The sequence below is a fragment of the Camponotus floridanus genome, unplaced genomic scaffold (genome assembly GCF_003227725.1).
Source record: "Camponotus floridanus strain SB8 unplaced genomic scaffold, Cflo_v7.5 scaffold33, whole genome shotgun sequence".
In the NCBI taxonomy this organism is placed as follows: Eukaryota; Metazoa; Arthropoda; class Insecta; order Hymenoptera; family Formicidae; genus Camponotus; species Camponotus floridanus.
In genome coordinates, this window is record NW_020229470.1 from 1,201,759 (window position 1) to 1,223,113 (window position 21,355).

Genomic DNA, 21,355 nt, shown 5'->3' on the forward strand with positions numbered 1-21,355 from the left:
TGTATCGATCGGTATCCGTGTACCTGTAAATCAATCGTAAATTAACTTTCGTCCGAGATTAATATCAACCGATGCTGGACGCACGCGTTCTCTTTCTCTTTCAGACGCGGCGAGCTGCGACAGCTGAAAAAGCGATTTTGCAGTATGACAACTCGATCGTATCGGTCCGCAGGATTTCTCCAAGCGCGCACGTATTCGCCCCGTGTTCGCTATAAGCCGCGAGAAAAAGCTGTCGTCTCTCGGAGCATCGGCGTAATATCGTCGATGAAGGGGATGGGGATGGGGAGGGGGAGGCAACGGATGGCGGAGCGAAAGACGATTTTATCTCGGCGCCGTAACTCATACCGGTTTTTCGATACCGGGTGGCGAGCAGGGTGGCTCGCGATTTCTTGCCAATCAGCGTGTCCCGGCAAGGGTGGGCCTTTTATTCGGAATCGATTAAAAGCGCAGATAAATAAACCATGCCGACGGCGGTTTATTCTTCACATTACGTCTCGGTCGCCAAGGGAGGCGAAACTCTCCCGGTTTTCAGTTATACTCCGACTCGAAACCGCGAATGTTTGACTTGCGTTGTTCCGCGGATTATCTCTTGGCTCCGGATTCGTATACATTATATGTAATCAATAACGAGGATGCGACAGACTGTTTAAAAATATATATAATAAAATATGTTACAAAATTTCTATAAAAATAATTTAAAAATTTAATGTAAAGCACGTATGATTTAAAAAATTTTTTTTCTATTATTGTCATATCTTTTTTACATATATGAACTAGAAAAATAATTAAAGAGAGACGTAATACACTTATGTCGAGTAAAATTAAAGTTGAATATTATTATATACAATTTTTATTTTATTTTATTTTATATTATATATTACCAATTACAATCAATCTTTAATCACTTTTACATGTATCAAGTACACTTTTTCAGGTGCAAAATTAACACGGCAAAATTAACTGACGTTCGTGTAGTAAGATTTAATCGTCAAGCATCGATGCGGAGTTATATAATTACTAGCATCCTGCGATTAACGTATAGACTTACGCACGTCGATCCGTGAAGGATTTATCTTTTTGCCAAGGTTCTCTCTTTACGGGCAACTCGTCTAATGTAAGTGCGCACCTTGCTACGCTACTCGTCGCTCGCGGGAGCTACGGGGGTGCGATAATTGATTTTACGTTTTAATTTAATTAAACGACCGTTGTGGCGCCAGGCTTTCAGCGAATTCTGCTCTTGTTGTAGCTTAACGCGCACCATCGAAGCGAATTCCGTTTATTTATAAACATTATTACATCGCAAGAACGTTTAGACACGTAAACTATAAAATTGTGTCCTTTACATTTGTGCTGTTGACACGTTTTACGTATTTTAATGTTGCTACGATTATTAAACGACAAATATCTACTTGAGACTAAGTCGGTCTACCCTTTTCGCGCCGAGGTTGAATTCGCGAGCCGATTATTACGCGAATCAAATTTTACTCCTCGACAATGTAAATGAATCATTTTTTCGACTCACTTTAAGAGAAACGTCAATTAAACTGTAAATATCAAAATTAACAAATTGGCGATTTTAATTGGCAATTTTCGAATTGAATTATATATAAAATTATTATTTATAAAATTATTATTTTAAAATTATTATTTTATTGACATTAACAAGATGTCGAGATAGTCGAACGGGTATTTTTCATTCAGATCGAGTTCGCGGACAAATGGGAAGGAGGAAACTACTCCCCTGCGAAAGTATAAAGACCTAATAGGTAATACAGCCCCGGGGCGATAAAAAGCGGCTTTAGCACACCGGTCCGCAGAAGTCGATACACGCAGAAAATCGATACACGGCGATTACCCGTCGGTGTTTCAAGGCGCGACGGACAACGTGCGTGCTACATTCTGACATCGTAATGCGGGTGATAAAACGAGAGAATCGAGCGTAGCCATCGTCATCGTCGTGGTTGTCGTCGTGGTCGTGGTCGTTGTTCGCTGGGGCCCCTCGTCGACGCGATTATCTTTCCAACAACGTGGCATTACGTGTCGATCGAGACGTGTGTTTTACCTGTCATTTGCGGATATTAATACGCCTGCTCAGCAGCGCTCGCTCGTAGAAATTGCAATTTGCCGGCGTTCGCCTATTATATTGAGCGTCGCGGCCATACATATGCGTCGTCGATGACTAAAAAACGATCGAACGTCTTTTTACGATGCTCGTAAACTAGAATATACGTAACTCACACGATTGGTAGTCTAAATTGCAGTTTCATAACTGTTTTCATAATGACAGAGATGTAACAATATTAATAAAATAATCACAGATTGCATCTCAAGTATTCACGCCGATATATAATTGGCGCGTTTAATGAATAATTATATGTTTATTAATGCGTATGAGTTACACCGGTTGTTATTTACTCATAAAAAACCTTAGAAAAATAGTACACGTTTTTATACGCGTATATATATATTGTATATACATGCTGTATGGATGTTATATTAAGTTTAAACAACATTTATTAGTTTTAAATTTATAAAGTTGCATCGTCATGTTTTGTTGACATTTGTATTATTGCTAGAAAACTTAAAATTTTATAACGCCAATAATATATTTGAATTAAATTTAATATTGTTTGAATTAAATATCGTTTCAAATATTAATTAAAGTTTTGCTTAAAATAAGGTAGATATCGTATTTTTCTTCCATTGTTTGTCGATGGTCAATAAATAAAAACCTTGAAGGAATAAATTGCTTGGAGTTTCAAGTCGCAAGATATTGACGTACGTATGTCTCTGACAGTCACTTCTTAATTAAAGTCCGATCGTTCGATCGCTCTCCTTCCTTTCATAATAATAACTCAAATGTAATTAATTATTAGCGAGGTCTTTCGCGTCGTTTATATCTCGAGATAATTGGCATCGGCATAAAATTGTTTGCGCACAAAAGACATGCACCTGCATTAGATTTATAAAAATGACCCGCACCAGTCTCGCTCTTTTATTGTATCAATAATTCGATGAGCACAAAATAATCAATTTCGTGGTATTTTAATGATTTATAAACGACGCATTTCCATGCTCATGCATTTATGATTCGCGATTCATATTATTCTTAAAACTTGTCCTTCTTTTTTATGATGAGAGGGAAGGTCTTTCGTTCGATAACATCGTGAAAAAGTGAGTTCTCCCGCCCACTCGAGCATCTTTTATTGAATTCGCGGAACCGCCGCTCGTCTTCCTCATTCAGGCTTTATAAATGAGCCCCGGAGCCGCGAAGTTCGTAAAACGCGGCCATTATGAAGGTTCCGGCGCAGTCTTCTGGGAATTTCGCGGGAACGGGCAAATTTTATTAATGTTAATTTCAGCTAAGTGCTATACGCTTATCTGGGGCGTATTACGCTGAATTATACGGACTTGCGTTCTTTTTAATCGAGTTACGGCGACCGTGATGGATGCAATTATAATTTATTTCCCGTTTTTTATACGCTTTAACTTTTATAACGGTCCGCGCGCGCCTGGCACTTACGATAGATTACCGTAATATCGCGGAAAGGTCGGAGACCTCGTATTTCCACCGGGCGGAGTCACGTTAGTAATTTTTCCTGATGCACTGAAAACGTTGCTTTCCCCAGAGTTATATATTTCCCTAGAAATATTTATTATACAGGATAAAAAATATTCAAGCTAGTCACACATTTCACGGCAATTCGAATATAAAGTCGTTCAACTTTGATCAAACTTCTCTTGTCAATTTTGCAGACGATCCTTCCTACGAACCTATTCAAAACCTGGAATATATTCCACGATTGTATACCGTTGATTATTGAATTTAAAAATTTTAATAATTAAATACGTAAGATCTGGAAATTATTTTTTCGCCTTGCGGGCGGGTTTTAAACTTCAAATTACGTTCTACAAATACATATCGCTCCGACAGAAAGCAAGATGAACAAACCGCTGGGAACGAAAATAATTCAGCACGCTCAGTTTTGCCCCGTCTTTCTTTTTTCTCTCTTTGTCTCTCTCTCGTCGAATAGGAAAACCGTTGTAAAAAAAAAGAAGGAAAGGAAAAAAAACACAGCGCATTGCATCGTTCGCAAAACCGCCGGTTAAATCTCCAACTCGCGAAATATCCGCGGTCGACGAGAGGGGCAGAAAGGGGAAGGAGAAGGACGCGATAAATTCCAGATACGAAAATTAATGCCGCACGGAATGATACTCCGTTGTGCACGACGACGGCGATGCAGTTCGCCGCGAATACGCACTGCATACTGAGCGAAACATTACCCGACATTATAAATGAGAATCGTAAAACATTATGGCACATCCACTACCTCCGTTTTTTTTTCCTCCTTCTGTTTCTCGGTTCCCGCGGCCCGTTTCTCTTTCACTTTATACTCCCTTATACGCGGCTCCTCTCTCTCTTTCTCTCTCTCTCTCGTCGCCCCTCGAGATAAAATTACAATGACCGACGCGTTGACCATCGACTTCTGAATTATCGTCCCTCGTTTGCGCTTTTCATAACGACGACGATGATGACGACGACGTATCCTCGACCCTTTGTTCCCTCCGTGAAAATGAACGCGCAGCATCCTCTCGCTTCCATGGAAAACGGAGGATGTTAATTATCGGATATCTACTCAGTGATTTATGAGGATTACTTCCACTGTTCGAAATACTATATTCCGGTATTTGTATCTCTCTCTCTCTCTCTCTCTCTTTCTCTCTTCCTCCGCTAAATTAGTATTAAACAATTATATATCTATTTGTTGAATTTGCCACGTTAAAGTTTCAATTCAATTTGACTCGACTCGTAATGTTCTTGTTTTTATTGCGTTCCTGTAAAGCGGGTTAAACGAACGGCAATTAAACGCGAATGCTCTTATCGCGAACGATAATAATTATTAATTGATTAAACTATTAAGAGAGATCTCGGGGAAATAACTGCGCTGCTATTACAAGCACGGGATGTTCAAGGAAAAAGTATTATCGAAAACAAAATGAGAGAGCGAGCAATTGTCCACGATTATTCGGTAATTAAGCGATCGATTAACTTCATAATTTAATTACTCGCGGAAATTACGACGGAGGACAATCGATGTCTATTATTCTTTATTCATTTCTATTCAAATTAATTTTATTCGCCAATCTCTCGCCGATTATTTTATTACATCGTCAACTTTATTTTTATCGGTATCTCGTGCAAGTAAGTAAAGCTGTAGCAGAAGCGTGAACATTTAGATCACTCGTTCATAAACGAGTGGTAATTAAACGAGCATCACGGAGCACGCGCCCCCTTTCATTTCTGCTACGAGCATCGTTAACATAAAGCGTCCCTTCCTACGAGAGTGACTTATCGCGTGAATTAGTATCAGTTGGCCAACCAGATATAATTATTATTTATCGATTGAATACTAGACCGTAAACCGTGCTTTTTTTTCCTTCTCATCCCTTCTATTCTTGTATCGTCATGATCCTCGATACGATATCGCGGCAACGCCCACGCATCGATGATTGACTTTTGAAATTTCATAGCTATTAAGCTTACAATGATATACGATAATACCTTTAATTTTATCATCCGTTATCTCTGCAACCTATAACAAAAGACCTGTTTGACATATGTCAATTGACGCGACAGAAATTGTAATTTTCGTTCATTAAACGAATAAAACTAATTTCTCGGAAATGAAAGCTGCTGCACGTGTCGTAATCCAGACAAGAAGCTTTTGTGATGAGAAATGAGGGCGAGCGCGCAATTATCGATCAAAAGTTCCCAATTAATATGGATTAATTAATTATCGAACAATTACGTAAACATGCGTCCTAGATTCTTCGCATCACAATTGCAAATTTTTCGATATCGTGAAAAATGCTCGCATCAATTAGTTTTCCTATATTAAAATATTCAAGTGACGGACTAATATAAGATTCCTTTTTCATTTGATAATATTTGGTAGGCAACGCTTTGATATTTAACGCTCTCTCTCATTTCGTGTCATCATTAATGCGTAATTTAGATATTCGGTTAAATTAATTGCACGTCTTCGCTGCATCTCATTTCAATAGCGCACTTCAACAACAAGCACCGAAAGTTCTTTGTAGACGGCTATACACGGAGATACCTTTCATCATGCGTCCGATAGTTGCTCGAGTTTAATAATGGCGATATTAATGCGGGAACAGCAACGTCGATCGTAAATTAGATATTCGCATTGACGTCGACGAACATTCATTGTCGATCCATATTCCTGGCTTTGACGCGAGACGCTTAATAGTGGCCAAGTTTAATAACGCGAGACTATAAAATTTTATATTATCATCGTGTGAATAAATGCGCACAGGATGAAAAACGCACGCATCACGTTGTATAAACCATGGGATGAAAATAAAAATTATTCAAGGCGCTTTTAAATTACATTGTTAAAATTTAATCGCGTTAGCTCATGATATGATAATCATGTTGATTGTTACAATGCATTACAAGCTTACCGCGACAAGTATAAATAATATTCTGTACACTCGATATAATTAAATTATTGTTATTTATGTATGTATGTAGAAAATTTGTAGCGACTCGTGATAAAATTGTGAAAGATCCTGGATTTAACCTCGTTTCACGCAATAACGTTCGCCATTTCACTCAATTATATTTGGTGCAGTATTTAGCGAACGTTATTGCTTGTACTTGCCGTAACAAATGAGCTACCGTCCGTTACAAGAAAGAGACGCACAGTTTCCCGCGCAATCAGCGAGCCGACATTTCTCTGGGAATGTTACCTGCGAACAATCGTACGCTCACATACGTACACGCGCACATTTAATTATCCACAGTTGACAGATACGTACGACGTGCTCCCGCGTGATTGTCTCGAGAGCCAATTTGTGAAGCTTGGGACCGAGAGAGAGAGAGAGAGAGAAAGGGAGCAGTCTGGTCCCGCTGTCACGATTAAAGTCGTAAAATCGCAGACTAATAGCCTTGTTACGTTAATTCAACGTAATGTCGCGCGGTAACGATAAACGCATATGGTATATGTGCGCAGCGGAGGAGGACGCCGCGGGAATGACATAAATTTAATTTAACGACGTCGAGGTCAGCGCGTCGCGTTGCGTTGCGAGGAATACGGACCCTGTGTATGCCAAGTTGATTGGATCCGGAGTTAGCGGAGAACGTGGCGGCACGATGATTTACCTTCCTCGAAATAAAACTCGCGTATTCGTCATTTGCGGCGCGATGCAGAAATTTTGCGATGAAAATATCTACAATTGAGAGAAAGAGATAAAAACATACTCATAAATCTCGATAAAGATTTTATGCTCGCGCATCAATATTAATTATATCAATTTAGATATCGACGCGCATTGCATAGATGACGGTTCTCACTTTATATATTATTTACGAATATCTGGTTGATTAGTATTAATGAATAACAGTTTAATAAATATTTTATTCTCAAGTAAATTACGCGATAATCTTATTACGAGCTTTCTAAGGAGCTTCTCCTTTCCATTATCGTTAAATTTTATTGTACAATTTTTTTATAATTAAATAGCGAGGGATAGCTATTCGTATGATTGCTGAGATGAAAAAGTGTTTTTAAATTTAATAACGCGTTTTTATATTTCATCTTCTCTTATCTAGCACCCTCTAAAATTTTTGCTGCAGATATTTAATTTTTATTGAATTATTTAATTATAGACTTTACAAAAATTTATGAGATATTAATTTCATTTCTCTCTAATAATTTATTGTAATTATACATGCGATATAGAAACCTAAAGCAGTTTCATGTAAAATCCTTAACGTGTGCTGGTTGGCTCGTTTGATTCGTGATAATTACAAACGGTGCGTGCGTAGTGCAGTTTATTTTCCCTTTCGGGATCATCTAATCAAGAGAGGGAGATACTCGGCCACGTTCGTATCTGGGCACGGGATAAGGAGAACGGGTAAAAGCTATCATATTAAAGTCGTTTCTGTCGCAGTACGGCGTCTCATTTTACGTCCGAGAAAAAGGATTAAATCGCGGTTTCCGCCGCTGGTCGCCGTGTGATTACCTCGCGTGCAATGGGCGGCGTGTGACGGGAAATAATGCCGTGGAAAGCGGCGACGGTGTAACCCGCGTATATACTCTCAGAGTGGCGAGGATTATTTAGGTAGTGATGCAAACACCACGCTTTGCTAATGTACGACTGTACGACGTAACCGCAATTGCACGCTTGGGCGCGATTCGCCTAGCGAACATGAATGAAAAAAAAAATTGACTATTCGCAACACATGCGATATTTTGCCCACAATGTTTTGTTCTCCGCAAAGAATATACATGCCTTTTTTAAATTGAAAACAGTTATTTTTTTAGTTTTTTTTATATACAACATACATTTGTAGCACATCATATATTACTTGGTATATATATTTTAATACTAATAATATATTTATATTTTATTTATTTTTTATTTTTATTTATTTTATATTTTATATTTTTATTTATTTATTTTTTCTTTTTGTCCTTTTAAAGATGCAATTTTTTTTAGAAACGTCTTCCAGTACAGAAAATTAATATCGCTTTCTTAATTGAAAGATTGATAGTAATTAATTCATAAATATAAATACTTTATCTTATTTATTCCGACAAGATCTGCGATCGATCCGCAATATTTTCAAAATGAATCGCACGCAAACTTCGTCGTTTTCTCTTTGGTATCACGGTGGGCTCGATTAATCGGTAATGCGATCAGTGCTGATGAGCACCTTGCCAGAAGCGGAATGAATGATAGGCCAGTCAGAGAAAAGGACTGATTGAGTTAACTGTCTGTATACATTATTACACTCGTTGGCTCTCGATGCCAAGGCCGACCGGCGCCGAGAGTACGCTTAATCTCGGCGCCGTATTCAGGTCGTTCTTAATTAAGCTACTAGGTACCAGCTCAGATGGAGCGTGGCGAATCTGTTGTGCGGAATCTCACATTTTCCATTAGCTCCGTAAAACCCGCTTCGCGTCTTTAAACATGACGAGAATATTATCCGCGAATTTGCTACATTCTTTTTTATCGCGAAATATATTTTGCAGATATTTTAATCAATAAATATGTGGCGGTATAATCCTTAATTTATTGTTTCCGTGAGTAACGATTAATGATATCGCTTATCGTATCCTGACTATCATCAAAGACCATCAGGAAACGATGATTAACATTTCGCGCGCTAGGTACTTTACGGATAGCTCTTATATATCAAGCGTGGCATTATCTTACTTGCGATACGTTGTAATGGCACCGTGTTTGCGGCCGTAAATTGCTGCGGAAAGTCTCCCGAGCTGACACGTAACACGGCGAAGTCCGGTGCACGGCCATTATGGGCATCGGCCTTTCAACTCGGAGGCATTTTAACTTCGCTCGCAACATCGCGCATCGATCATGAGATTCATGAGCCTCGTCAGCTGGGTCCCTCGACCCCCTTAGTCTCTCCTTTTTTTACCAGTTTCGCTCGCTTTTGTTTCTCGAGCGTGGATATTTACCGATTATGGCAATCCTCTTGATAAAAACAGGTGGAGGTAAAGAAGATTATCATTTTATATAGCAGATTGGTTGTTAAATATATAAATCACATTTTACATATCGATCAACCCTAGAGATCGATGAAAGTACTTCGTCGACAATATTAATATAATTCTCTAAGATTTAATTAACTTTGTTAAAGCTTTCAAAAAAGCCTCAAACGATATTCTGGGATCTCTCATCGTGCATTCGAGGAGATTCAAATTTAACTCGTTAGTCGATCACACGCCTACACGGCTACGCGATACGATCAGACGAATAACGAATGGCGTGCACGTTCTTGTTTCAGGTTGCGACACGACCTTGGAGCCCGGATCAGGGCAAGACGCGCGAGATGACCAAGCTCTGCAATCATAAGAGGAAACTTTTGCTGCCGTCCGCGGCCGCCAGTCCTGTTGCGTCCTGTACACCGGCGGTCTCATCGTCGACTTTATCTTCTGGCCCGACAACGACCTCGATTCACGCGAACGCCGATTCGCCCACATCGCCGGATAAAGCTAGAAAAGGTAAGAATGTGTCATTTACAATTGTGTGAAGGTATTATTTGAATATAAAAATCACCGTCGAAAAAGTGCAATAATTCAAAATCGAAATTAATTAATAATTTTATATTAAATTTTATATTTAAATTAATAATTTAATAATTAAATTAATAATTTATTAAATAATATTTAAATTAATAATTTTATAATTAAATTAATAATTAATTTAATAATTACATTAATAATTAATTAAATAATTTAATTAATAATTTAAAAAAAATACATTTTCAAATGTGTGTAAGTTAAAAATTTTCAGAATATAAATTTTGAATGAAATTTAAATATGAGCAAACATAGTATAATATTTATTATATATAGCAGTTACATATATATAGTACTTTTATATTTACGTAGTATTTTTTTATTTATATATCTCATTTAAATATTTATACCGTTATTGCAATAAACTTTTCAAATTTATTTTGCGTTAGGCAATTCCCGCAATCGATCAAAATCAAGACTTCGCTCCGTTTTCGCAATCTCGACGACTTCGACAGTCAAACTCGCATACGTGCCCGCGAAACTTTCTCTATCGATCCGGTGTATTAACAAAGTTTTCTGTCAAGTCGGACGTGGAATCGGCGCCATAATCACCGAGACGTTTATTCACCGTCGCGCGGGAACACGTGCCAACTTTTATTGGAGGAAGACCAAAAGTTTTTCCACCCCGTCAAGTGAGCCGTGATCATTAGGGAAAAAAGTCGAGTCGGTGGAAGAAGGACGACGAAATTGCGGCATTAGTCGGTTCGCCCATCGCACCCCCTTCTCCCTCTTTTTCCCCCGTTTCAGGATCGTCTTTTCTTCGTCCGCCGCGTTGGCGCATTAAAACTCGAGAGAAACGCGGTGGAGGGCGAAACGGAGACCGGGTGGAATGATGTATCACCATAGCCGCCAAACTCTTCAACGAATTTCATTACCAAATCCCATAACCGACCCATCCCGCCGCGTTGCTCCTTTCCCTCTCCCTCCTCCTCCCTCCGTTTTTCTTTTTTCCTTACTTCCGCGCCGTTAATTAAGCGGCTGTTGTAGGACGCACGACAAACGCGTTTCCCAGCGTACCTCTACCTGTACTCCAAATTGCGTTGGCTAGAAATTATAATCCGCTTGTGTAGATTGAATGCCGGACGCGACCGTGTCGGCGACCAACGGTTATTAAACTTTCACCCTGGGCTTCTCGCACATTTTAATATTATTCGCAGAGGGGGTTGGAAGGACGTCTCTCGTTTCTCGAACATCGAATTATTCGAATATCGTGAAAAGGATGTATTTACATAACGTAAATATTGTATATTTTAGAAAATATCACAATTTTTTTATACATTGCAAAGTTAAAAGATTAAAATACGGTTTTATTTGTGGTCTTGTAAAGAGAGAGGATAGATTTATATTTATAAGATATATATCTATATCTATATCTCATAAATATAAATCTATCCTCTCTCTTACGTATATATATAATCTACTCTTCTCTCTCTTCGTATGCGATATTCCTTGTAAAGAATCTGTTGTGCAATTATCAACAACAAAGACGGATCGATTCGTTGTGTTCGCTCGTAAATAAATTAGCGCGATTCATTCCGGTGCATAGGTGCACTCGTGCGTGGCATCGAGTAGAGAGGGTGAATAGTTTCGCGCTTGCGTCTGGAAATCTGGGACTAAAGTTTAACTCGAGTTTACGGTCGGTGCGTGTATGTACATGCGGATATACATACATGTCGTTGGCAATGTTTTTATGGGACTTTATAGGGTCGTTTTAACATCGATGCGCACTCGCGTCGCTTCGATTCCAATTCTCCGGTGATATAAAACGACACGCTGGATATGGTAGGGTCGGTAGCTTTTTCCCTCGATTTTCTTCTCTTTACCGCGCCATCGGTCTCTGCGCAAACACACGCATACACGCACACGTACGTATCCTATGACAGAGGGAAGAACGGCAAAGGGAATAAGTGGAGAATGAATCTTTACCGTGGAACGTCGAGCTCTGAGTTTTCATAACGCGCTCACCCCCGCTGGGAGCCCGATTTAATTCCCCCTTTTTCTGATTTTCAGTTTGACTTTGCTAAAGAGCTCAAAAGGGAAGGGTCTTTGCTTACGTACGATGGATTATATACCGCTCTGGGAGTAGGAATGATTGAACGCCTGTTTCAGTTTTGTCGGTCACGAGAGCAAAATGGAAATCACAATTATCTGAGACGATCCGCTGCTGTAAACAGCAGCTTTAGTAATGTGTTTAGTAATTGCCGCATTAACTTTCTTCGGATATGCAAACTGCTTCATTTTTTTTATTTGCAGACATATTTAATAAGCTATTTGGGTAATTTAATTTAGTAAAAATTTTTTCTATAGAGAGAGAATTTAAAATTATCTCTGTATATATTTAAATGATAAATGAAACGCGAATAAAATAATTTCCGCTTTATATATTCAGATATATAATATAACAGAAACGTAAATAAAAGGTCTCTGCTATTTAGACCCAGTTATTTTAATTAGGATAATTAGTCCAATCTCATTATCGGAAGAAATTAAGAAACACATTTAATGAGACTCATGACATATCACGCAATTATCGAATGAGTAATAATGTTTACATTCAAAATGTGATTTGCGTGATCTCTTACCATTCCAAGCAATTTTCCTCTGTAAACAATTTTTCCCTGGCGCTCGATCGATCACTTTTGTCCTTGTGGCAGTTACGGCTACATCTCGAGAGCAACGAGAGATTTTATAGGCGATGAACCTCGACGATTCATCCTCGCACAAGCTACTGGATTTCTAACTGCAGTGGCAAACCATAAAAAAATCGTTGGTGGATTTGACTTGTATGCGAGTGTGTTTGTTTTCGTTGCGTTTGTAGACAGATTAACTCTACCGCTTACACGAGATGACTCTATTAAGGTCTCGCATTCTTTTCGAAAGGTGTATTTACATAGGATGTTGTTGACGAAAATAATCTTCTTAAGAAGTATAGGGGGCTGAAACGAAGTATAAACACATGGATTTGATCCGCATAGGGTGAGCAGGAAGATTTTAGTTAATGAGATATTTAATATATTGCGTACTCAAATAAAAATATTAATCTTTGTAAAATATTTATCGTGTTTATCGTTGATGTAATTGGTAGATAAAATTAATTAATTTGAATTAATCCGGTTGCAGTAAGAAAGAATAGATTGCGAAGAAGCATTTTCTATCTACCACGTCGTGACGAGATCGCGGCGTAGCGGCCATATCCTTAGACCAATCGGCCGGCTCGCGGCCTTCTTATCGCGGCGTCGATCAATAAAGTCCCGGGAGGAGAAAAGAATCCGTTTTCCCTTCGCTGCCAACGACAACGATGACAACGACGAAGACGGCGTATCGCGACCGATGGCGAGGGTGGTGGATACAAGAAGAAGGGGTGAAAGAAGCCAGGCTGTAATTTCCGCGGTGGGGGTTATGGAGAAAGGTGGTGGTGGAACACAGAGTTGATAAGGGTTAATTTCGTACGAGAAGCGAGCCACGATCGTGCGCATAAGGAATAGGGAGAAGGGAATAGGGAGAAGCAGAGAGAAAGAAAGAGAGAGGGAGAGCAGTGTTGTGGTCCAACGATTGTGTCCGGTTGTGATTCTTGCGCCTGCCCCGAGAGAGTGACGTTTGTTCCCTCGGCGGAGGGTCCTTACTCCTCTCTCTGTTTCTCTCCCAAGCCACCCTCATGTCCGCTCCCATCGGTTGGTCGCGCAAGCGCATTTCGATCTCACTCCGCTCAGTCCGCATCAACGCCTTCGGCGTAACGGCGTAACGACGCGATCCTGGCGGATTTTCATGCTCGTACTAAAGAGAGTTATTTGCTGTCGAGATTGCTGGAGCTTGAAAGTAAATTCGCGACGCTTGTGTCTGGCTCTCGTTGTAGGTGTAGTTAAAGCGCCGACGATGCCACCAACGTTCGCCCTTACTGCGTCAGTGAGACCGATGAAGAGTGGATTTATCTCGCGAGATTACGAATATCATCTTTACAAGTGCGTTTGTATCCATAGCTTTTCAAGCGAATTGATGCCCTTGTCGCTGGAGTTAATTTGTTATCAGAAATTGTTCAAATTTTTATTTAAATTCTTAATATAATATTCTGGAAAAATTGAAAATTCTTTTATTACAACTTTATGTATTTTGATACTTTCAAGCGTTTTTAGTAATTGCAGTTCTGAAATTAATTTACATTATCTTTAAATCTTATCTACATGATAATAAACCGCACCATATAATTTGACATATCCATTTTCAAAATTTGATAGAAAGATGTATTTTTAGCCAAATCAATGGGACAACAATCTCCGTGAATGAAAAATGTTTAATAAATATTTAAATTAATTCAATAATTCAATTCTTAATATTTAACAAGCATGCGTTCCGTAAAACGAATCATTTATTACGAGCAAGTTACTAACGAATATCCGAGTGCTTTAACTGAGTACCTGAGACGGTTAAAAACAGCCGCAAACGACGAAGTACATCTTCCAATTACTACGTCGCCCTCTTTCATCGAGTTTAACGACGAGAACGTTTATTGCTCGAACCATTGACTGCAGGCATTCCAAATGGGTGTGGGGAGACTTTACGCGTTGGCGTGAAAACCCCGGAAGCCACAAAATGGATCCAAAGATTTTACGCAAATCTTTCGCAAATTCTCCCTTGGAAAATCGGGTTAAACTGCCGTCAGGACAGACAAGTTGCCTTAGATTCATTACTATGATCGTCCTCCCTTTTCGCTTTCTCTTCTCGTCGTTTTCATGCTTTTCCCCTCTTCGCCAAGAATAATCTGGTTCTCTCCCCGCGTCAATCGACTCGCACAAAGAATAATTATCTTCTGCAGGCTTACAGATAAAAGATCCCCTTACCTATCACCCTGCGTTGAAAATCCTTCTCCTTTCTAACACGTAAATCATGCTAATTCGGAAGAATCGATGATCCTTGCAACTGTTCTAAGACATGCAAATGATAATGTTTTCAAAATATAATTAATTTAATCCTCTCATCTCTTTCTGAGTATATTTATATACCGTTTAAAATACTCTAATGTTCATATTACATAGTGTATATACCATTATTTTTTGTATTTATTATTTGTTGAATTGCAGTTTTGGAATTTTTTGTATATATTCTGTATATATTTTTATAATTTCTGTGTAACTTTTCAAATATCTATTGTTAGAAAATATATAAAATTTACATTATACTAGAAGACAAAATGATTTCAATCATGATACTAATTTAATGTAAGATTAATTTATAAATATTGCATCAATTAACATATTCGCGTACTTGTAATGACTTTTAGTTGTTGTTATCGGTATTCTACATCTACAGATATGATGTAACTCTATTTTGTTATCACATATTCCAAGATTGGTATAAGCCTTCAAAATTTTCATTTCTTTTTCTTCTATCTTTTAATTGCGATATTTTTCGGAATGAGAATGCAAATTGAAAGAAAGGCCGATGTTTTAAAAGAGATAGAGAGTTAAAGCACGGAAATGTCGGGCTAAATACAATTTAACCTTGCGGCGGGATTTCAAATGGAACATTTGTTTCATTAAGGAGCTTGGAACATCGCCTGAATAATAAGCGAAAACGCCGACGGCACGGGATTAGGGTGAATAAGTCGTATTTTAATTTCTCTAGCGCCAGAGACTTATTGTCTTTCACAATTGCACTCTCGGGAAATGCTTTTATCGATTCAACTTCAAGTAGATGCCGGCGAATTGAAGATATAATTGAATTCCGGTTCTGGTTTATTAAGAGATACTTTATTGACGTGCGCAGATGGTCACAGCAAGAAGAAGAAGAGGAAACTGGGAGGCATAGGCGGCATTTATTCCGGCGTCTCGGTTTCGCAACTTCTGGTACAACGGGAAAGAGCTATTGCCGCGGTCGCGGCTTCTGGAGTTCAAGGTTCACCGGTGCCTAATGGATCGCAGGTAATTGTGAATTGAATGTAATTATCATAGAATTTTGCAAATTATCGAATTCTTTTCTGAGCCAAAAATCATAGTTTTGTATAATATTAAGCATCTCGCAGTATTCTTATTATTTTGTAGATAAATTACATAATCAAATTTTTACAAAGAATTATTCAACCAATTATATATGTATACGACATATATTTTATACATGCATTTTTTCATTACGTTTCACTAGATATTTGTCGAAATATTTATTTTATAATTATTTAATTTTTAGGTATGGCCAATCACGATCCCGAATCTGCAAGTCCAACAAAACGGCCAACAAATCTGTCATCAGTCTTTAAATTCGCCTTCCCAGAATCATGATGTAAACAATTGTGCAAGAAATCCTCAGCAGAGGTTAAACCAACACAATATGTCGGGCATGCTGATGAACAATCCGCTGATAATGAATCAGCAGAGTACAAATTACAATAATATGACTCAACAACAACAGCAGCTTTTACAACAACAACAACTTATCCTACAGCAGCAGCAACAGCATCAACAACAGCAACTAATTCAGCAGCATATATCGCAGCAACAACAATCGCAGCAGTTGTTACCACATCAGCAGCAGCTGCAACATATGCAGATCTTACAGCAGCAACAGGAACAACAACAGCATCAGAATACAATGGTAAATCAATTAGCGCAGCAGCAAGCTCCCCATTATATCAATCAGCTGAATCAACAGTCGATGCATGTAATGCAACAACAGCAGCAGCACTTGAATTCGCAACAACAACAGCAGCAACAATTGCATTTGCAACAGATTCAAAAGCATAATATGCAACAACAACAGCAGCACTTGACTCAGGAAATAGATCAGCCGCAGTCGACAAATTACTCTCAGCATCCTGCTGAAAGTTACATACATCATATGCAATCATCGCAAGTGTCGAATCAAGCTGCCCTTCATCCGCAATTGCATCAAGTTCACCAGCATCAGATGCAGCCGCAACAGCCTCAACAAAGTCAGCATGCTATGCAGCCACAATCATCGGATCATTTTCAGATGCAGATTCAACAGCAGTTGCAACAACAACAACAACATCAGCAGCAGTTATCGCAAGTTTGCATTCAGCCGCAATATCCAAATCAGCAAATAAATCATCACTCTGTGGACGTTATGCAGCAGCAAACTGGCTCTGCCATTATGACTAACATCAATGCTACTGACATTCAAAATAGGCACAATCGAGCGTCATCAATTAATGATGAGGATTTAAATGCGAAACAGTTACAACAGCAGCAACAACAACAGCAACAACTTCTGTTACATAATCATTCATTGCAACGACATCATGTAGTTCAAAATGGTTTGCCAAATAATTCTCACGAGAACGTTCAGAGAATGTACGCGCAAAACCAAGTACAATATCCGATGAGGAACTTTGATCCTTCGAAAGGGACAAACACAGATGCAAAGATGGGACATCAACAGCAGTTCGTTTTATCCAATCACACGGGAAGAAGCCCGAATACGACTCACGCCGTTGAGGCGCAGCAGTCTGGTATGGGACCAAATGGGCAGCCCGGCAACTTGCATTTTAACAATAGAACACCACCATGGCAGCAGAATCGTGCTGCGACCGTATCCCATCAACCGTCCCTCGTCACTGTGCAGAATATCACCTGCAACTCGTTTGATCGCGTGCCACCACTTCATCATCACATTCCACAGCCTTCCAACTGGACGGATGAGGCTGCGCGAAAGAAAGCGAAATCGAATAAAATAATAGTAAAGAAACAGCGACAACACAGTGCCGTAGAATCAAGAACAAATAACGGATTAGAACATTCGGTATCAAGTCCAGTAGATGAGTTCAGCGAAAAGAATCAGCAAAATAATAATCAGATAGGTTCAACGTTCAATAGCAGCGGTCCTTCGTTCCTAGAGGATCCCAGCGGGTACCTCGCCCAGCAGACGGCGCTGCTCAATAGCACAATATCGAGACAAACCGGTGTCAGTAGCTCTCAAGTGGGCATGTTGAACAACAATCCGAAAGCGTCGCCTCAAGCCAATCATGGCATGCATGTCTCGAACACTTATAATTCTCAACCAAAGCCTTCCTCTATCGCCAGTCCTACAAGTACCTCGTCGTCATTTGCTTCTGTAAAGAATCACGCGACTTCGCCGGTTGTCGTACACAGCAGTATGACGCCTACATCGAGCAACAATGGCACAGATTCCGAGAGCAGTCCGTGTCAAGGTTGCGTCACCAGTGCTGATACACAGTCTTATATTCAAGATCAATATAAGCAACAGATGCAACGACAGTACCTGATGAATACGGATCAGCGCGAAGATCCTGTCACGTCGTCAACATTCAGCGAACGATATCAAACGAGCAATCAACAACAAATTGACTCTAGACCAATACAAGGCGGTACTGTGAGCACCAGTCATGGATCTCCTATCGGTACGAATAGTCCAGCTAATTCGGATACACCAACGGCTTCGACACCTGGGATTTCGCAACCAGCAACTCCGCAGAGCCTTATCTCATCGCAACCAGCGACACCACATAGTTATTCGCAACCACCAACACCTCATTCACACTTGTCAGGCCAAATGCCCTCCCAAACAATAACTCCACAAGCGCAACAACAGCCGTCGCAATCCTTGATTAGTAGTAACATTCAAGAACAAAGATCTGAGACTCCTAGTTCCGGTACAATGAGTTCCAGCTGTATTCCACCTAGCACATCGCCATCTCAGACGTCTTCCTCCGCATCGGACAATTTAACACCTCAAGTGAAACGACAAATAACGAGTAGACAAAATTCCTTGGACGGTTATCAACCGCATCCGCACGCTGTAAACGCAGTTTCTAGGATATCTATGAACACTTTCGGTGGAACATCATCCGTGATAACAACTATGGCCAGTGGTCATACAGTTAGCAGTAATACAATTACGTCTGTGTTAGCTGGAAGAGCGAATACCGCTACCGTTTCCATAAACACACCATCTGCGATACCGAATCCCGCTATACCTAATCTTTTGCCGAATAAGCCGCAGCATCAAGCACAATCTACGACATTAACGAATGTGCCAAGTGCTTCAGTTACCACTCATTCCACTGTTTCGCACAATCAATCTTCGACAATGGTGTCTAAGTCTCCGCTCGAAATGGTCCAAAGTGTTGTCAGTAGCATACAAGTACCTCAGACAAGTACGAATTCGTCATTGCAGCCGCAAACTCAACAGCAGCAGCAACAGCACCACCACCACCACCAACAACAACAACAGCAGCAGCAGCAGCAGCAGCAGCAGCAGCAGCAGCCACAACAGCAGCATCCCCAAGCCAACGTTCAAGTTCACAACGTCCTCACTTCTGGTGGTATATTAAAACATTCTGCCGGATCGACGCTACCGCCTGGCCATATACTGGTATCCAGCGGCGGTCAACTCATCATGGCGAGTACTGGGTCGGCTATCAATGGCGTAATGGCACCTCCTCCACCGAAAATCATTTCCAATGCCAGTTCTATGCCACCGTTGTCGGTATCACCGATGGTTACTAGCGTGACTGGAGCCGTCAGCCAAGTGATTCCTGCGGTAGCCCAACAAGTGATAGGACAACCGACGGTTCTCGTGAATACTATTCAGACGCCAGTGCTAATTCAGCCTAGCGTGATGACGATGGACGGTATAGGTCAGAATGTGCAGATACCGCATTTAACGGTTGCTACCGGCAACGTTATACAAAACACTCAGTCAATCCTCGACACAAATCAGGATGTATCTAGAACTGTCAATGCCAATCAAGGTATGACGATAAATCGACAACCGGCATTATTATCGCCGGAATCAGCGATGACCAAGAAGAAAGGATATAAGAAGCGAAAAGCGAATCCGCAGACCGTAGCATCGATGCTGCACATCGCTTCGTCCCAGCAAAACGCTGGTATGCTAATGCAATCTCAGTCGAACTTTGCGCAACAGAACTTTCAGGCTCAGAGTATAGGCGGGCCTATGCTTCAGGCGTTAACTATTGTACCTGGCAAAGGCGGAGCACCGGCACAATTAGTCATGAATGGTCAGACTGGTGCGGCATCTGCACAATTTAATGCTCAGCAAATAATTACGAATCCTCAACCGACTCAGCAAATAAATCTTCTTCAACCAGTGAATTTGTTGAACGGAGCGACTGGGATGGTTCAAAATTTCCCCACTATTCAGCAGTTTATCGTGCCTGGTTTAGGTAGCATGGTTATGTCTGCTGATGGAACGGCCACATTGCTGCAGGATACGGGCAACATTGGGATGCAGCTTCAGATACAGAATGTCAATGGACAGAATGTGTTGACACCGGTGCAGAGTCATGGTAGTATATTCAATCCCAGTCAAAGTATATTGGCTGCCGGTCCAGCTGGTATGGTAATACGAGCACCGCAAGCGACTAGTGGAAAAATAATTCAGCAGCACAGTCCGGGAGCACAATTTCTTTCACCAAACAGTGGCCAGTTTTTGGTAAATGGAACAACATCTTTCGGAAATCAACTAAGTCCAATAGTAGCAAATGTCAGTCCGAATCAGCAAGTAACATTCAATACCTCACAAGTGAGACCACCGAACATGCAGGGTCAACAGGAATTCATACAAATGAATGGGCAAACTCTTATGGTACCTTGTGCTACCGCGCAAAACATTGCCGTTTCCTCGGCATCGAATCAACAGAATACAACATTCGTCCAGCAGAATACGACGATCGTACAGCAACAAACGACTATGGTGTCTAATAATCAGATACCAAATTTTCAAAGCGCAACTTCTAACGGTGGACAAGCGGTCGAACCTTCTTTAAATCTCGATCAGAATCAATCGTATATCCTGAGCTCCGGTATGATTCAGGGAAAAGCGGCATCATCTTCCCCTAAGAGCGGAATAAATTCGCCATCGTCTGATCAGAATATCGAGCAGCAGCAATATGTACTCGCTAGTAGTAGCACGACCGTTGTGGAAAAAACGGCTCAACAAAATGAACAACATAGTCCGCTTATGGCAAGGCATTCAGTATCTACGCAAACTGCCGGAAATCAAACCAATGTGGTACAATCGGCGATGATGCGGCAAGGATCGCCACCGGATACGACTACTCATAGTCCTGGAAATAGTCAGAGATCCAATAGTCCGGCCGTGGACACTACTACACACGGTGCAGCTTCGCCAGCGCCTCCAATCACTGCTAGACATCACTCGTCGTCTACGGTAAAAAATAATTTATAATAAATGGAATCGTTTCTAATTTTTTATTTTAAAACAAA

At 40.2% G+C, this 21,355-nt stretch overlaps 1 protein-coding gene across 5 annotated transcripts in view; it reads left to right on the top strand.

Moving 5' to 3' along the window:
- LOC105248852 (putative mediator of RNA polymerase II transcription subunit 26) overlaps positions 1–21,355 on the top strand; it is a 195,722-nt gene that overhangs the window by 167,354 nt on the left and 7,013 nt on the right. For all 5 annotated transcript variants that reach the window (XM_011253879.3, XM_011253882.3, XM_011253880.3 and 2 more), the window contains exons 3-5: positions 9,842–10,058; positions 15,897–16,051; positions 16,314–21,299. In XM_011253879.3, coding sequence (XP_011252181.2) covers positions 9,842–10,058; positions 15,897–16,051; positions 16,314–21,299 — 5,358 coding nt within the window. The remainder of the gene's footprint in view (positions 1–9,841; positions 10,059–15,896; positions 16,052–16,313; positions 21,300–21,355) is intronic.